General features: G+C 48.9%; 1 protein-coding gene across 12 annotated transcripts in view; it reads right to left on the bottom strand.

Annotated features, from left to right (window-relative positions):
- PTPRT (protein tyrosine phosphatase receptor type T) overlaps positions 1–18,174 on the bottom strand; it is a 1,128,555-nt gene that overhangs the window by 67,102 nt on the left and 1,043,279 nt on the right. For 8 of the 12 annotated variants that reach the window (XM_070051826.1, XM_051846098.2, XM_070051828.1 and 5 more), the window contains one exon: positions 15,323–15,513. In XM_070051826.1, coding sequence (XP_069907927.1) covers positions 15,323–15,513 — 191 coding nt within the window. The remainder of the gene's footprint in view (positions 1–15,322; positions 15,514–18,174) is intronic. The other 4 variants (XM_070051827.1, XM_070051830.1, XM_051846091.2 and 1 more) reach the window with 1 other exon arrangement.

The raw sequence follows: 18,174 nt of genomic DNA, 5'->3' as shown, positions 1-18,174 counted from the left end.
TATGAAGGCAGGAATATGCTCACTTACAAATGTGGAGCTTAGTGCACATTTCTCCTCTTCCTCCCCTTCCTGTTCTTTTTTTTTTTTATTTTTATTTTTATTTTTTGACAGGCAGAGTGGACAGTGAGAGAGAGAGAGAGAAAGGTCTTCCCTTGCCGTTGGTTCACCCTCCAATGGCCGCCGCGGCCAGCGCGCTGCGGCCGGCACACCGCGCTGATCCGATGGCAGGAGCCAGGAGCCAGGTGCTTTTCCTGGTCTCCCATGGGGTGCAGGGCCCAAGCACCTGGGCCATCCTCCACTGCACTCCCTGGCCACAGCAGAGGGCTGGCCTGGAAGAGGGGCAACCAGGACAGAATCCGGCGCCCCAACCGGGACTAGAACCCGGTGTGCCGGCGCCGCTAGGCGGAGGATTAGCCTAGTGAGCCGCGGCACTGGCTTTCCTGTTCCTTTTTAAAAGACCGCCACCCTCCATGCATCTCTCCACCAGCTCAGGCCAGAGCTGGGCTGCAAATGCTCATTGCCTTCTGCACAAGGCTCCCAGCCCCGGCCACAGTCTTGCACTCTCGTCAGACAACTCCAGCCCACACAGGTTCACCTTCCAGATCATTCTGTGTGTGGCATGGAGGAGCTTGCTGGTCTGTGTTAGCCCTGCACTTTCTGATGTTCAAGCTGAATTTTGGGGGGAGTTGTTCTACTGAAACCCTCTATGACAAAGGTCAACCCACTGCTCATCAACTGCATCCCCTCAAAGTGCTGTGGAGCCAAAGGCAGGGCACTCGGTATGTTTTTATACTAAGTTTGGAAAAAACAAATTGAATAACAGCTATGTGCCAGGGTGTGGGTCACCATTTGCTTAAAATCTCTTTAGGGCTGCACAGGATATCACCTGGGCGGATTTAAAAGTTGAAGGAGCGCTAAGGCCCTACCCCACACCAGTGAAGTGGGACTCTGAGGTGGGACACAGACTTTGGTGTCTGGAGCTCCCATGTGATGCCTGTGAACAAAACGTCTACCTGGAGGAACAACCCCATGAATCTCCTTGCTGGTTTCTCTTGCTCTGGGTTTGTTCCCGCCAATCCATTCCCCACCGTCACCAGAGAGATCTTTCTAAAATGTAAGTCCCAGGCGCTCCCCCTTGTCACGTCCCCAGGATCAATTCCACTCCTAAAATACCAAGTCCTCTAAGGCTCCACCCCACAGGGCCCTCCGGGTTCACTGCTCGCCCTTCCTTCGATCAGCCGACTATAAGGTATTTCAGAGTTCTGAGACTGTACGCATGCTGTTCCCTCCACCTCACATTCTCCTCCCTGAGTCTGCCTAGCAAACTCCTCTGTGTCCTTCAAAACCCAGGTCACACATATTCTTTGTGAAACCTCTGTTCAGCCTTCCTCACCCCACTGCAGCTCTAGATAGAATCAGCCACTTCTTGGCCGGCGCTGTGGCTCACTAGGCTAATCCTCCGCCTGCGGCGCTGGTACCCTGGGTTCTAGTCCCGGTTGGGGTGCCGGATTCTGTCCTGGTTGCTCCTCTTCCAGTTCAGCTCTCTGCTGTGGCCTGGGAAGGCAGTGGAGGATGGCCCAAGTGTTTGGGCCCTGCACCCACATGGGAGACCAAGAGGAAGCGCCTGGTTCCTGGTTTCAGATCGGTGCAGTACACCAGCCGTAGCAGCCATTTGGGGGGTGAACCAACAGAAGGAAGACCTCTCTCTCTCTCTCTCTCTCTCTCACTCACTAACTCTGCCTGCCCGCCCCGCCCCGCCCAAAAAAAAGTAACATTGCTTAGAATCAGCCACTTCTATTATGTCGCCATCTTGTAGTTTTGTTGATTTCCCAACCTGGCCAAGGTTCCTTCGTGGAGAGGACAGCATCTTATTCACGACTACATCTGCAGAGCTGGGGGTGGGCTCTGAGTTTCTTGTGAGCTTGAATGACCCCTCTGCAAAGAAGGTCAGTGGAGACCCAGTGACCGAGGTGGCTTCTGCGCCGCTGAAAGGCCAATTCTGGAATCTCAGGAGCACGTGACCTTGTGTATCATCTAATTGTGTTCCCGTCCATCGTGGCCTTCCAGGCACCTGGGAAGTAGATCCTCGCATCTCCCACTTGGGCGCCCTCGGTGACAGGGAGTTCACAACCTCCCAAAGCTCCCTGCCTCTCTTTGGGGAAGACTCACTGCACGTTTGCCTCTTTGCATGCCATGCCTTGGTTTTCTTTCTCTTCCGGGGGACCCAAGGCAGTGTGCACCCTCTGGACTGTGATACCAAGATCTGGCAAACGTTAACAGTTCACATAACTCTCAACATCAAGGCCACGGAGCCTCCCTGGCATGCAGCTCTTCCTTAACCAACACAGACCTAGCAAAAACAGTGGTAATGAGTGAGTGGCAATCTCTGTGGGAAACCACCACAGACCCCGGTACAGTCCCAGGAGACTCCTTCTTCCCCAAGTGGAGGCTGACAGAGAGGGAATGGATCTGGGGGGCAGTGCTGATGTTGTCAAAGGCAGAGAAGGCGAGGGCTAATACAGCCACCCGGGAGGGAGTGGTAATGACCCCCTAATTGGCAAGCTTTGATCACACATCCATTTCCCTTTTTAGGGAGCTGCAATCTAACAGGGGATAATCCCTTCAAGGGAAAAATGTGAGGGGGTTAAAGTATGAAAGGGAGACTCATCTCCATCTTCAAAGCAAGCAGCCGAAGGGGCATTATTTTTACATTAGCGGCTAGTTACAGTAGATTGACCAGGGAATGGTGGCAGTCATTAGGAGCTAATCACATTCTTTTGAAACCAAGATTGCCATATCATTATATTCATCCATTATCAATCTCTGCTTTCCTTTTCTCATTCTCTTCTCCTTAGAGTGTTGAGCTCTGGTTTCGCATTCCTCTCTAAGAAAATGTTCCCTAGTCTGCTACAGAGTTGCTTTCCATGGAAGGTACCTTTTGTTTTTAAACCAAAGGATGTATTTGGGGATTTCTTTGTCCCTGGAGAACAGAGCCTTGGTATTTGTAGACTCCTAAAACATCAGATTGGGAAGGGTTGAGAAAATTGTTTGCATAAATGAGCAAGGTGAGGTCCAGAGACAGGAAATGATTTGCCCAAGACACAGCCTGAGTCTTCCCTCCCTTCCTCACTTCCTTCTTTCCACACGGCCACCTGTGCTGCTTCTTGGAGGTAACAGGAGTAGAAGAAACACTCATTCTTATTCATGGTTCTATTTGTGGGGAGGGATAGACCATAAATAAGCAAACCTATAGAAAATTGGGTATATCAAGGGCCATCAAGGGGATGACTAAGTGGCTGGGGTAGTTGGTGGGTAGAGGAAAGGGACAACTTAGGCTTGGGCCCGACTCCTCCAAAAGGTGATGTCTGAGAGAGAGAAAATCAGCCCTGCTACTGAGGAGCTGGCCTGGCACTCAGTGCAGGGCCCTGGTGTCCCCTGTTGAACATCAACAATATCACAGCTCACTCACACCCAACAAGGCTGTTCTATGACCATAGCAGAATGAGACAGAAAGGAAGTCAAATCTGAATACAGACAAAAGCATAAGCTGGCAAAGATACCCCTATTCCATCTAGTATGAATGACTACTGCTTCTTTGTGTTAAAATCTTCCTTTCTGCAGTTAAGATTTATTAAGGTATCTAATCACAGCACTTCCTAGTAGAGTCCTATTTGTAACAGAGCCTTGCTTCCTTAAACTGTTTCCCAAATCACCTAACACGGCCCATTTTCTGAGTCCTGTCTAACTTCCTGAGATGTCTCACAGTCCCCCAAGCTTATGCACTCAGCTTGCTGCAACAAGCAATAAACCCAACTGGTTTAACACTGGGGCTGTTTGACACACTGAGCTGAAAAGCTGGTGATGAGCGGGTGCCAGCCACCATAAGTGCTGAGGAAAGAATGGTACAGTCTCTGGGATGGAATGAGTACATTGTGTTCTAGAACTCAAAGGCAGGCTCTCCAGAGCAGACAGAATAAAAAGGTGAGAATGACACATGACGAGGACTGGGGGGCTGCAGGGAGATTCATTCAAGGTCAAGAGCATGAGTCTTATTCTAAGTCAATGAGAAATTCTGGACATTTCTTAAGAGGTGGGGGCTGAGACAATGCCAGCATAAGTTGACGAGAACACTTGCACCGGAAACCCCCCTTTATTCTTGTTGATACACTTAAAAGATTTTATCCTAAAATTATCATCTGGTGCCTGCCCCAGACCAGCTCTCCCTGTGATTAAAACCCACCCTCCCAGCCAGGAAGCTGGAGCCCACTGAAACCAATGGAAGGCTCAGATCACATGACCGCAAGCCACAGATTGCTTGTTCCCTGCTGATTCACTCCATAGGACTGCAACCACCGTGGCTTCCCTACTTAGTACTCTATTCTCTTTCAGAACTGAAAATTATGTCTGAGGCCTACTGAGCTGGTGCCTTTTTCTACCTGTTGGTTTGACCCTATTTAGCTAAGAGGGCCAATTTTCAAGCTTTTCATTCGTCTTTGGACACTCTTCTTTGGAGCTGTGCTTTTTAAAGCAATGCCCAAAATAGTGCGACATCAGAACACGATACTCCCAAGAGCATCTCACCTCCAAGCCAAGGTTGAGGGAATGGCCATCACATCATTTAGCTGTTCACCCCGCTATCCTCAGCAGATTTTGTCAGCTCTGATACCCCCATTCACTCTCTCTGACTTGCCTGTATCCCTGGAGATAATTGGATATGATATGCCTCGGGGTGCAGCAAAACCAGACCCAGAGATTGCTGATCAGGCAGTTCCTGGCAGACGCTTCAGGGCAGAACTGAAGCCCAGGCTCCTCCCAGTCAGTCCAGCCCGTCAGGATTTTCCCATGACCCTGCCTATCACCGGTGTGGGGAAGATTCGGGAAAGTCTTCACTGAGGAGATGTCATCTCACGTGGACCTTTCACCATTTATCTTGTTAAGGGATACACCTTGCACATGAAGTCAACGGGAAATTTTGGACATCTCTTAAGAGGTTGGGGCTGAGACAGTGCCAGCATTAGGGTAAGTGGCTGAGAACACCTCTCCCCGGAAACCCCCTTTATAATTCAGGGAACAGCAGGGCTTCGCAAAAGGCAGACAGACCAGTGTTTGAATATTTTACTGTAAATCTTTTTACTACTCAAAGTATCACCTTTCCTGAAAATGAAGTCAATAACATACACTTCAGGTTAGGGGAGGGCATTTCACGATACAGGGGCAGCAGCGTGGGCTGTTTGTGGTTCATGGAAATCTTAGGTATCTTGGTCATGTTGGTCTTTATATAACTCTATTTTATTTTATTTTATTTTATTGACAGGCAGAGTGGACAGTGAGAGAGACAGTCCTTTTTGCTGTTGGTTCACCTTCCAATGGCCGCCGCGGCTGGCGCACTGCAGCCGGCGCACCGTGCTGATCCGATGGCAGAGCCAGGTACTTATCCTGGTCTCCCATGGGGTGCAGGGCCCACGTATTTGGGCCATCCTCCACTGCACTCCCGGGCCACAGCAGAGAGCTGGCCTGGAAGAGGGGCAACCGGGACAGAATCCGGTGCCCCAACCGGGACTAGAACCCGGTGTGCCAGCGCCGCAAGGTGGAGGATTAGTCTAGTGAGCCATGGCGCCGGCCCATGGTCTTTATATAACTCTATGCATTTGTTTAAAACTTACAGAAATTACATCCCCTCAATATGAATTTACAGTATGTAATTTTTACAGTGTATAGACACTGTACAGAGTTGGTGACTATAAGTGATTACCTGACATAATGCCTGTATCACCAGCCCAGTGCCTGGCACACAGGCATTCAGCAACTCCTTCTAGTTTATCCCAAGCATACAGTGCTGAGCCTTCTTGGTCTGCTCCTGGAATTCACACCCTGGCTCCATTTTATCAGAAGTGTCTAGGAGTTTTTTATTTTTATTTTTTGTAAGAAGGGAAAGGATGGAGATTTTCTGCAACATACATCCTGGTTTGTCTTGGACCAAAGGGTATAGGACTTTGAGTTTTAAAACTGAGTCCATTCTGGGAAAAATGGACAAATGGGTGACTGTAGGTACAGGTAGGACATGGTGTTCAGAGAATGGGCATGATTGTCATGATCTGCTGGAAGTCTCAGGGCTGCTCTCCATTGCAGTCTATGGGTTCATTTAATCCCCATATGTCCCAAAGTCTGTGGCCCAGTGGTCAACAGCAAGGGTCAGCAAGGACTGCCATACAGGTTGAGCACTACACAAGAATAGCACGTTTAAGGTAGCACCCTGCATATGGCAGACACGACAGACTTCTACATGAACTGTGACTATTTTCTGGACAATGACAGTCGACGACCTTGAGGCAGGTGCCCCTTTTGCTATTTGACGCTAAGATATTGTATGAGTTAGCTGTGGCCTTGGCCGATCCAAGCTTTCAACAAATGCCACCTTCCCTTCTGTGCTGAAAAGCACATGCCTTAGGGATTACAAATGTGGACACAGAAGGCAGGAAAGGATGACTAATGACATCTACTCAGAGTGGCATCAGGAGAGCAAATATTATTGCACACCATGTCACTAAATAGACGGTAATTTATGAGCTCTGCTGGGGAAACTAAGCAGAGAATCAGATTGCAGCAAGACGGGGTATTTGTCTGTGACAGGAGCTTTGATCAAGGCAAAGTAGTTGAATGCACGCTGGTGTGTAGAGTCACAAAGCACCCTTTAAAAGGCTCAACGAAAAGCTACAAAGTCTCTTTCAAATGACAAATTCTGCGCCAATGGTTCTCAACCTTTGCTAGTATCCAGACACCCTTGGGGATTTGGTGACATTCAGAAGCCCAGGTTCTTGGCTGCAACTATGAGCCCGTGCCTCAGTGCCATTTACTACCTTCAGGTGCTTCTGACACAGGTCTCAGTCTGAGCCATGGTTTCAGGCAGCAAAGCAGACAGGAATAAGAGAGTTACAGGGAATATTCAATGTCAAATGGGAAGGCAGATGCTTGGTATGCTGTGGAGACTGCCCTCAGACGTGCTGGTCTTTCCATTTTGGTTTATTTTTTCAAGAAATGCTGCCTTTATTTTTTTGAGGGGAGGGGATGTAACTATACTTAAATACCTAAAATTCTTCACCAGCACTTTATAATTCAATTAAGGTAGCAGTCTACATTTATATACTACTTTCCAGATGCTTCAGGGAAGAGATGAGTCAGATCCTTCCTGACTGGCAACAAGGCCACAGCTTAACAGGGAAGCTCATGTGCGAGGTCCGTCTCTCCCCCAGATCCAAGTTGATGACCTTGGGGATCCCCGTACCCCACTCCAGGCTGTAGACTCTCAGGCCTTCCAGTTGCCTACACATTGTCCCCATCATCAAATATGCATGTCTGGGTGGCCGGTTCTGGGTCCTTAAACTTGATGGCAGGCAGCCAGCATCACAAGGTAGATTGCCAGAGGCTATGATTACGGCCCTGTGAATTCTGTTCAGGGGAACAGTGCTAGGGTGTTGAGTCCTATTTATCTCCCCATCTCCTTTCATTTTATTTCCCTTTTCATAGGCGGTCTTTTTTGTTTCCCCTCTAAAAGCTGGCTGTAATGCTGCAATTCTTTTATGTTTTCAATCTTTGCATATATAGCTCTCGTGGTTACCCTTAACTGTCAGTTGTGTGTGTGTGTTTTTTTTTTTTTTGTTTTTTTTTTTTGTTCAACTCAAGGTCTCATCTTTTGGGAGGCTTCAGATTGATCCAGGCAACAAGAAGTGGCAAAAAGCAACAATAGACAATAACAACAACAACGCTTCTTTGCCCTGAACCTTCCTTACTCAAGGTCTCCCGAGCATTTCACATAGAGTCCTGTGACAGCATCACATAGCAAGAGCGTGGACTCCCTTTAAATAAGGCCTCCATTGTCTTCAAGTAGCTTCCTATCTCCAGTGCCTAATGCAGGGTAGGGTCCGCAGTAGCTACTCAATCAGTGTTTCTGGGCAGATGAATGCCTACAAGGTAGAAGCACACATTACCAGGCTCCGGAGTCTCTGCTAACTATGTAATCTAACATTTCACAGAAGCTGAAACTGGGCCCATGAGAGAGGAAGGCCTTGCCAAAAACACCGAGCATCTCAAGAGCGGATTCAGAACTGACAGCCGGTTTCTCTCTAGTATCACCTGGAAATTGTGGACGTGGTCGGGAGCATTCTCATTAAGCGCACACACACACAAATACTATTTGCCCTGTTACAAACAGGATGATAAGTTGAAGCAGAAAAAATAGACTACAAGGAAAGGAGGGAGTTAACAGGTGTCTTCCACTGGAGTTCTTGCCTGCTGGAAACATTGTAACCTGAAACCATCTGGGTTGTGATACCTTTAGGGTGCTCCCTAGAAATGCCCATTTGCTTCCTTTCCTAATCTTGGGGCGGAGTGGGATGGGGTAAAACAGCAGGAGGAGCCCAGGTCTTTCTCTTTTGGTCATTATGAGTTTTCACAGGTGCAGAACAATCATGGTTTTCCCATCCACACTGTGATTTGCGCATCTGCCCTACTTCTTCAGGTTGCTTCCCAGAACCATTGTGATCTGCAAATGAAGGAGCTGAACCAGAAATCCCTGCGAGTCACCTGCTGTGGCATGCTCTGTGACTGTGTCACCATCCTGGAGAGAAACACAGTGGCAGCCCTGCCCAGGTGGCTCTGGGCAGAGAGGGAGGCACAGGGCTGCCCTGAAGCTTCCACCTCTGTGCTCATGCCCCCCGGGGGGCTGCCTGCCCACTGCTGTACACTGATGACTAAGAGCAAGATGGCAACAGTAGTCTGTGCCCTGGAAAGCCATGGACAAGGCGTGTCTGCCCAGCCCTGGAAAATGAACAAATGTTTGCTCCTCATTAGGCAGCATTCTATTCCTCCCAGCTGTTCCTTGTTGATTTAAACAGTCTTAATGGAGCTGTAATAACCACATACCTTCTGGATGCCCTGCTGGGTTCTTCCCATTCTTATGACAGCCTGTCTGGTTGGGACTGGGATGAACATGCTTCCTTCTCTCCATCACAAAGTCACCTGTTCCTGGTCTCCCTCATCTTCCCCAGACTTGCTGCTCTTCTAACCCGGATGGCTAAAGGTACAGGGCACACAGATAACCCTGTCCTTTAGCCAACATCCATTAGCGTTTGTGTCCATGCTTAGGGTTTCTGTTTTGTATGTGGGAAAGGCAGGGGAATTTGGGCGGGGGGAACTAGGATGAGGAGAAGGGAGGATGCTGCGGTCCAGGATCATGGCAGGTCCCTCGACTTGGACATGGCTGTGTTCCCTCAGCAGGGGTGCAGGCAATGAGACCGCAGGCAGAAGCAGGACACACACTGGGGGTGCCATGTGTTTCCTTAGTTCACTGCCTCACCACTGCAAGAGGATGTTCAATTACTTGGAGGCTTAGGAAATACTGGCCCTGCATTTCCCCCAGCATCCATGCCCACAATTCCTATTCGATTGGTCTGAAACGTGGCCTGGGTGTCGGAATTTTTAAAACCTCCCCAGGTATTTCTAACATGCAGCCAAGGTGGAAAACTTCTGACGGACAGCCAGGTCTGCGTGGCAGGGAACGTTTTTCTTGTGGGTCTCCTTGAGTTCTTAGGAGCCCCAGGCCCACAGCCAGTCAGAATAGCTACAGCCTGAGCATAACCACAGGGGTGGTACCCCAGGAGTGGAGCCCTGGGGTTCCCCATGGGAAGGAGGCCCGTTGGTTCCTGCTCAGTCTCCCAGAATATCAGCCACAGGGGGTTCTCTGAATCATTTTGATCCACACTCTTGCCTTGGCTTCATAAATCTAGAAGGTTGGGCGGGGGGGCATTGACCTGTCTACCGTCTCCCAGATCCTTCTTGAAAGTGACAGGACTGGAATCCAGGCATTCTGACTTTCAATTCAGGACTATTCATGTTTCACTTCAAATAATGGAACTTAAAATATGAACTAGGAGACTCAAGCCTTCATGTCAAAGAGAAGAAGCTGATTTTATGGCTTTACATTCAGAGAGTGTGTGGGCCTGCCTGGGCTCTGAGCCCAATCTCCTAGTTCCGGCAGTCCCCTCTTTTCCTTGAATTGCTGTGCTGGCAGCCTACCTGCCTCTGCCTCTGGTGTCTGGGCTGCAATCACCATGAGATTTAACATGCAAATCTACTTAAAACCAACCAACCAATCAACCAGCTTGCTCCCTTCTATGGCTCTCATGGCCCCCGAAATAAAATCCAACCTCCTTAGCGCAACAAATACACGCTCTGGTGACCCTTGTCCTGTTGACAATGTCAGCCCTGCCTCCCTCCATGCCCTCTCCCCTCTCTGTGTACCAACTGTCCCAGCTCCTGCGTCAGCCTGCTCCATACATTCCCATGCCATGCCTTGTTCTGGTTCCTCTCCGTGGAACACTCTCCCCTCCATTCACTGGCTTATTCCTGTTTCTCAAGCTTTGATTTAGGCTTTAGGTCTCCCAGAGACTCACTGCCCATCTACCTGTGTGCTAGGCTAACACATCCCACCCTACGGGTCCCTATTGCTCTGCTTGTACCTCTATTGCTGCCCTTTGCCAAGAAGCTAAAACGATCGATTTATAAACCTGTCTCTAAGAAAGGACTCTAAGTCCCCCAGAAAGCAAAAGCTTTATTTACTCCTCAGTTCCTAGACCTGAGCCCAAGAACTGTCCTAGGGAAGCGATTACTTGTCTCAAAGACAAGACCAGTCCTTGATCCTTGTCTCTGTCTATGCTCGCATGGTAACCTAATCCAGTCTTGTGACTTTAATATCATCCATAGGCCAATAATTCCCAAAGCTTTCTCTCTCCAGCCCAGGCTTCTAGCCCAGATTTAACACTCATGTAGATAGCTTCCCACCTGCCACCCTCACAAGGATGCCCAATACACATTACAAACTCAGGTCAAACGGAAGCTTTAGCTGTTCCTCCTCTGCTCTACCTGCAGCATCTTGGTCTCTGTGGCAGTTCCATCCCTCTAGTGGCAACTGCCTTAGAGTCATTCTTAATTCCTCTCTTTCTCTGACATGCTACATATTAGGAAATCCTGTTGGCGCCATCTTTAAAATATATTCAGATGCAGGCGGCTGTGGCTGTGGTTGACTCCACTTGGGATACCTGCACTCCATAGCGAAGTGCTGGGTTTGAGTTTTGGCTCTGCTTTTGCACTTTAATTTCCTACTAATGTGCACCCTGGGAGGCAGCAGCGATGGCTCAAGTAGTTTAGTCCCTCCTGCCCTTGTAGGAGAATTGGGTTGAGTTCTTGGCTTCTGGCTGGTCTAGTCCTGGCTTTTGTAGGTATTTGAGAAGAGAACCTGTGGATGATAGCTCTGTTTGTCTCTTTCTCCCAGTCTGTCTCCCTCTCTGCCTTTCAAATATACAGGTACATATTTATACATATTCAAATGTGTGTATCTGTGTGTGTGTATAAATTCAGAATCTAACCACTTCTTGCAATATCCTCTGCTATTCCTAGCCTTTGGCACTAGCCTCTATCCTGGGTTACTGCAATGCCTCCTAACTGGTCTCCCTGAGTTTAGCATGAGTCTTTCAAAATAAAGTCAGATAATTATCGCTTATCTTCTCACAATGTTTCAGTAGCTTTCCACTTCATTCAGAGTGAAAGCCCACGTTCTTATAATGACTTGCGATGTACTACATGGGCAGGTCCCTCTCTAGTTCTACAGTGTAATCTTCTGTTATCTTTACTCCTTGCTTGTTCTTCTGCAACCCATGCCTCCTTGCTCCTGCTTCTCCACGCCAGTTTCATTACTCCCTGTACCGGGAACGCTCTTGCTCCAGACATCTTCTACCGGGTCCAGGTCCATATCTCACTTTCTAATGAAGCAATACCCTTCTACACCACTTAATACTAGAACCTCCTTTACTTCATGTCCTGGGCATACACCATCTCCCTTCGTTGATCTACTCCTCCTTTTCCAATGCTATTTAAGTACTGTATTATCTGAAGATTTTCCCATAATATTCTTCATGCTCTTCTAGAATCTGGCAATTGTTGCTCCTCAAGAGATGGTGTCTAATTCCTCCCCCCTTAAATGTGGAAATTGCTTATAACCAATAGAATGAGGCTGTAATGATATAGTGTGACATTCACATCTAGGTCCCAAACATGACACACTTTTCACCTGGTTAGCTGGGAAGCACATTTTTGGAGCTCTGAGCCACCATATAAGTGTGCAACTATGGTTGGCTCATGGTTAGGATGATTCTAGCTATAACAGGAACCTTGATGACCACAGCGACATGCAGTAAGCCTAGGAAAGTGCACTCGCACATTGTGGAAAGACTTTCAGTAAGTAATGTTTTCCAATTAACCCTCTGATAATCAAAAAATACTGTTAACTAGAAGCTAAGCATTCCAGCCAGCTAATTAACATAATTTGAACAAATTAAAGACAAGCCTAGCCTCATTAGAGATATTTCTGGTTGAGGTTCAAATGGTGGAATATGCATATTGTTTGCTGTCTCATTATAAAAGTTATAAAAGCAGCTTATTCCCACACTAGAAGGATTGGAAAATGCAAAAAGGTACAAAGAAGACATTTTACAAAGCAGCCCACCAAACGGGGATGGCTGATTTTAAAAGAAATGTCATTCTGAAAGGAAATGCACCAAAATAGTCAACTACATTTGTCTTTCTCTCTTCAAAGTTTACATGGCACATTGTGAGAACACGTCTTTCTCAGACTTTGGTCACTTATCTCTTTTACCAATAAGTCACATAGCTCCCTTAATGCTATTTGAAACTTTAAACCAAGTCACCATGACCAATAAACCATCTCGACATTGAATATGTCTCTACAAATCACACACTTTCTCCTGACATTTGTTCAACCAACAGATCTGTAGACATATGCATAAACACACACATGTGTACCCCTCTCCCCTCAGAGGCTGGGGCCATTCAACTGCTTAAGAAATAAGATTCAGGGATGGGAAGTTAATGAGCTCATTTCCTCTGATTCTCATTTCAATATTCTTGCCCAGATTTGTAGACAGGGCATATGAAAAATGCTATTTTCCTTAAACCATATTTGAAATTAACTGCTGGCTCTCCCAAGCTGGTAATTACTCACACCCATTGACATAAACGTTTTGGTTCTCATAAATATGTCAAACATGCCCCTTGCCACCATGTTTTATACGCTCATAAAGTTTTAGGACCAGACAGGCCCTTGGAAATCACCTTATCCAAATTCATCCTTCAGTTAATAAAGATTTTGGAAACTCAGAGAGCTAAGATCACTTTACTTACTGTATTGAAATCCAAATTTCAGCTGTGTAAACCCTCAGTTTAGCACCATTTCATGACCTCACACAACTTCTGAAATATTGCTCTGTAAGCTCCTTCCTGGAATATAATCTGAGAGACACACTTAGTTCGCAGGATCGAGGGTTCCAAACGTGTGGAGGGTGAGCTGGTGAGTCGTCACTGCACCCAGTGAAACTGAACCAAACGTATCTGGGGCACACGCTGCATGTGATTGAGTGAAAAGAAAATCTAAGAGAAAACTCACGCATATAACTCAGAGCATGGCACACAGAAGATGCTCAAGGGACATTTGGGGAAGGAAGGAGGAGAGGGAGGGAGGCAGGGACAGCGGGGGAGACACAGCTTGTTTTTAACACTGGCTACAGCTGGGTTGTACTTGTACTAGGAGAGTTGCAAGGTTTCTCTTGGGAGCTGCTGCTGGTTCTGGAAAACAGCTTAATGGATTTTTCCTTCTATTTTGCTTTACTTTTGTTTGTAAAAGGTGTTGTCTAATGGGCAAGGTTTGAAACAAAAGGAGTGAGGGCAGACAGCTCAATTGTTCTGCATAACAAAGGAAGGGGGTTGTGAGAGTCTGCTCCTGAGCTCTGTGGGGAGGGGGAAGCCTTGAAGACACCCAAGAGAACATTGGGAAGGGAGTGGGTAGAGATGTGTCAGGACACCAGAACCGCAGAAGGCACTATGGGCACCTGCGTGGTCACAGAACTCTAAGAACAGTGCCGAGTTACGGTGCTCCCTGTACTTTGCTCAGCCCTCCGTTATTCCTTGAACACCAGCAACAGCCACTACCCACATATCTGTTGTACAAGAGATGCTTTGGGGAGGAAAGAGAAGGTACTGACTTCAGGGGTGGGGAGAGGCTGCAGGGAGAGGGCACCGCCGTTACCAGAGATGAGGTACCGGGGTCGCTGCTGTGGCGTAGCGGGTAAAGCCGCCACCTGCAGTGCTGGCATCCCATATGGGCACCAGTTCGAGTCTGGGCTGCTCTGCTTCTGATCCAGCTCTCTGCTGTGGCCTGGGAAAGCAGCAGAAGATGGCCCAAGTCCTTGGGCCCCTGCACCCACGTGGGCGACCAGGAAGAAGCTCCTGGTTCCTGCTTCGGATTGGCGCAGCTCCAGCCATTGCAGCCAGTTGGGGAGTGAAGCAGTGGATGGAAAACCTCTCTCTCTCTCTGCCTCTCTTCTCTCTGTGTAACTCTGACTTCAAATAAATAAATATTTTTAAAAAACTAGATGAGGTATCGCCGTGGGGAGGAGGTGAGACCCCCACAGAAGCACAAGTACAGGACACGAGGTGAGCTGGGCGAGCAGGCAGGCCAGGAATCAAGGGTGGGACGGGGGTGCTGCCTTTCCTGTAGCTCAGGGGATAGGAGCTTGAGTGCCTGTGTTTTCAAAGGGAAGGAAGGTGTGGCTCCAAAGCGCAGAACTTGTGGAGATAACTAAATAATGACATGGACGGACCCGTGCCTCGGCTCACTTGGCTAATCCTCCGCCTCTGGCACCCCGGGGTTCTAGTCCTGGTTGGGGTGCCGGATTTTGTCCCGGTTGCTCCTCTTCCAGTCCAGCTCTCTGCTGTGGCCCAGGAGGGCAGTGGAGGATGGCCCAAGTCCTTGGGCCCGGCACCCGCATGGGAGACCAGGAGGAAGCACCTGGCTCCTGGCTTCAGATTGGCACAGCTCGCTGGCCGTCGTGGCCATTTGGGGGGTGAACCAACGGAAGGAAGACCTTTCTCTCTATCTCTCTAACTCTGTCAAAAAAAAAAAAAAAAAATGACATGGACCGGGAGGGACAAAGAGACAGGAATAGGGAGGGGAAGACAAGGAAAGAGTTACTAGAATCTTTTAGCTTGGTGCTCCTCAGATTGAACGTGGGGTTCCAGTTAAAATGCGGCTTCTGATTCAGTAGGTCTGGGCGGGGCCCAAGACATTGCAGTTCCAGCAAGCCCCCAGGTGATGCTGATATGGCTGGGCAAGGGGCCACTCTTTTCATCGCAAGACTTTAGTAGCCTAGGAAGCCCCAGAACCAGAGGGGAGTTTTCGCATAGGCTGGTCTCTCACCTCGTATTCCTCTTTGAACCCGTAGCCCTGGCCTCTCTTCATCTGCGTGATGTGCTGCAGCAGGTCGGCCACCCGGATGGCGGGCTGGAACTGGTCCCGGGGGTAGCTCATCTCCACGGGGTCGCAGGTGCGGTAAGGGTGAGTCTGGATCGTGAGGGTGGGCTGGGAGAGCTCCCCGCGGCTGCCATCTGCTTCAAAGAGAAGGGGGCAGAAGAGACATCACCTATGGGAGCTTGGTCCTTTGTCCTCCCTGCCTCTCCCAGGGTGGCCTGAGAAGGGTCCAGGGGACGAACTTCGGGCTCAACTGATCAGGACACTGCACAAAGACTCCCGAGACACACTGCTTCCCTGGCACGGCTGGGGTGGTAGACCTAACCATTAAAACAACAAACCAAGTACCCTTGGTTCCTTTCCATTGCAAGGCTGTGTGTTGGTGAAGACCAGGTTCCAGGTTGATTCTCATGCTCTGCCTGTCTCAGACCTTCCTACAGTTCCCCCAGGCTTGTCAGAACAGCCTTGGCCAAGCCCAGACCCAGCGAGGAGCCAGACAAGAGCGATATCCACAGCACTCTTTTGTTTAGGAATCAGGGTGTCTGCGACTAGTTTCTGAGGCCTGCCTGCAGATATGGAACGCCCCAGCATCTGGACAAAGAACCATAAGCCTGTTCTGCTCCATCTGCCTGCATCCCTAGGAGCTGGTTTCTCTACTAGTTTTCTTTGGATTGTCCACTGGGAGGAAGCACAGCCCGTCTTGGACCCAAAGAGCTACAGAGCACTGACCCATTCAGTAGCTCTCTCCAGCGATGGGGTCTGTGGCAGCGACCACCTGCTTCCCATTGTCTAGTTTCTCTGCCACTGCCACTGTGGCTCCAGGAGCATCCCTGACCCCAGCTCGCAGGTAGAGACACCTGGACCTCTTCCTTCAGCCCTGCTGCTTCCCCGAGGCCTGGATCCTAGGCCTCATTTCTTTCATAAAGTCTCTCTTTGAAGTAAGTTCTATACACTGCTCTGATAAAAAGTCCTGTAGACCCAATGAGCTGCTTTAATGGCTTCTTTTAGTTTGGCCATGCTGGAAACTGACACCTGCTCAGGTTGAGTGTGAAATCCTCTGTTCCCCTTGGACCTGAAAAGCCAGTATCTTTCCCTACCAGCTCTCTGCTCACATTCATTGTCAGTCTTTCAGGGCTTTTCCAGAACCTTCTAGGCTTGCTTCCCCAGCATCCTCCCACACATGGACTGTGCAAGACCTGTTGGTAGTGTGTACATGATGAAGACTGCCAGATGTGGCAGCTGGTGTGTCCCACCCAGATGTTTTCAGACACTGTGAAGCACCCATGCAGACACCCCTAGGCCTATGCCCTGGCAGGCTTAGTATATATTTCTGATTCCTTGCACTTGTCTTTTCTAAGCCACATCCCCTTCAGCTTCTTTGCCTCTCAAGTCACAATAATCCATCAGACACAGTCCCTGTATGTGAAAGGATACTCTACTCCTGTATGAGCATCACCATGCTGTTCCCAGTAAGAAAAAGAAAATGGAGGAACTAGCATTGTGGCATAGCCAGGAAAGCTACAACCTGCAGTGCCGGCATCCATATGGGCACCAGTTCAAGTCCCGGCTGCTCTGCTTCTGATCCAGCTCTCTGCTATGGCCTGGGAAAGCAGAAGAAGATGGCCCAAGTGCTTGGGTCCCTGCATCCATGTAGGAGACCTAGAAGAAGCTCCTGGCTCCTGGCTTCAATCTGGTATTGGGGAGTGAAGCCACTTGGGGAGTGAACTAGCAGGTGGAAGATGTGTCTCTCTACCTCTGCTTCTTTTTCTAACTTTGCTTTTCACATAAATAAAATAAATTTTGAGGCCGGCACCGCGGCTCACTAGGCTAATCCTCCGCCTAGCGGCGCCGGCACACCGGGTTCTAGTCCCGGTTGGGGCACCGGATTCTGTCCCGGTTGCCCCTCTTCCAGGCCAGCCCTCTGCTGTGGCCAGGGAGTACAGTGGAGGATGGCCCAGGTGCTTGAGCCCTGCACCCCATGGGAGACCAGGAAAAGCACCTGGCTCCAGGCTCCTGCCATCGGATCAGCGCGGTGCGCCGGCCGCAGCGCGCCAGCCGCGGCGGCCATTGGAGGGTGAATCAACGGCAAAAGGAAGACCTTTCTCTCTGTCTCTCTCTCTCTCTCACTGTCCACTCTGTGAAAAAATAAAAAAAAAATAAATAAAAAAATAAAATAAAATAAAATAAATTTTGAAAAAACAAAGAAAAGCAAAATGGAGCAGAATATTTGGCCCATGTGCTTTTCCAGGTGACCAACTTGTCCCAGGCTGCCTGACATGCATCTGGTTTTGGCAGTGGAAGTCCATGATTTCCATCATGGGAAATCCATCAGTCTTGGGAAAATAGGGCTTACTGGTGACCTTCACGCTTTCAAATATGTCTGTGGATACAGCGGGGGACACATTTCTCATTTTCCATCCTGTTGTCTACCTCCAAGTATTAGCTCTTCCAAGGGACAAGGAGCTAGGAATAATTTCATTTGTCCAAACTTGAGACAATGATTGGACCACACCTATTCAATGACTGGGGTCACTGTGCACACAGCAGCATCTCTAAAACTTCCTGGTTCAATGTGGGCAGTGAACATAACCAAGGCAGAGCCTGGCCCTTTGGGACCCAGCCAAGAAGCCCTGGGTTTGCACACAGGGAAGAAAGGCCTCGAGGAGATGTCAACATCTCCTTGACAACATGAGGCCTTCCTGGCTGCACAACAGGAAAACCCTGCTTACCCTTTGGTGATTTGGGGCATAGACAGATGCTTCCTCCCTGGCATTACTCAACTGTAGCCCTGGGCAAATGTG

Source organism: Oryctolagus cuniculus, chromosome 11 (assembly GCF_964237555.1).
Source record: "Oryctolagus cuniculus chromosome 11, mOryCun1.1, whole genome shotgun sequence".
In the NCBI taxonomy this organism is placed as follows: domain Eukaryota; kingdom Metazoa; phylum Chordata; class Mammalia; order Lagomorpha; family Leporidae; genus Oryctolagus; species Oryctolagus cuniculus.
Note: the sequence above shows the minus strand (reverse complement) of the source record. Positions and strands in the feature narration are given on the sequence as shown.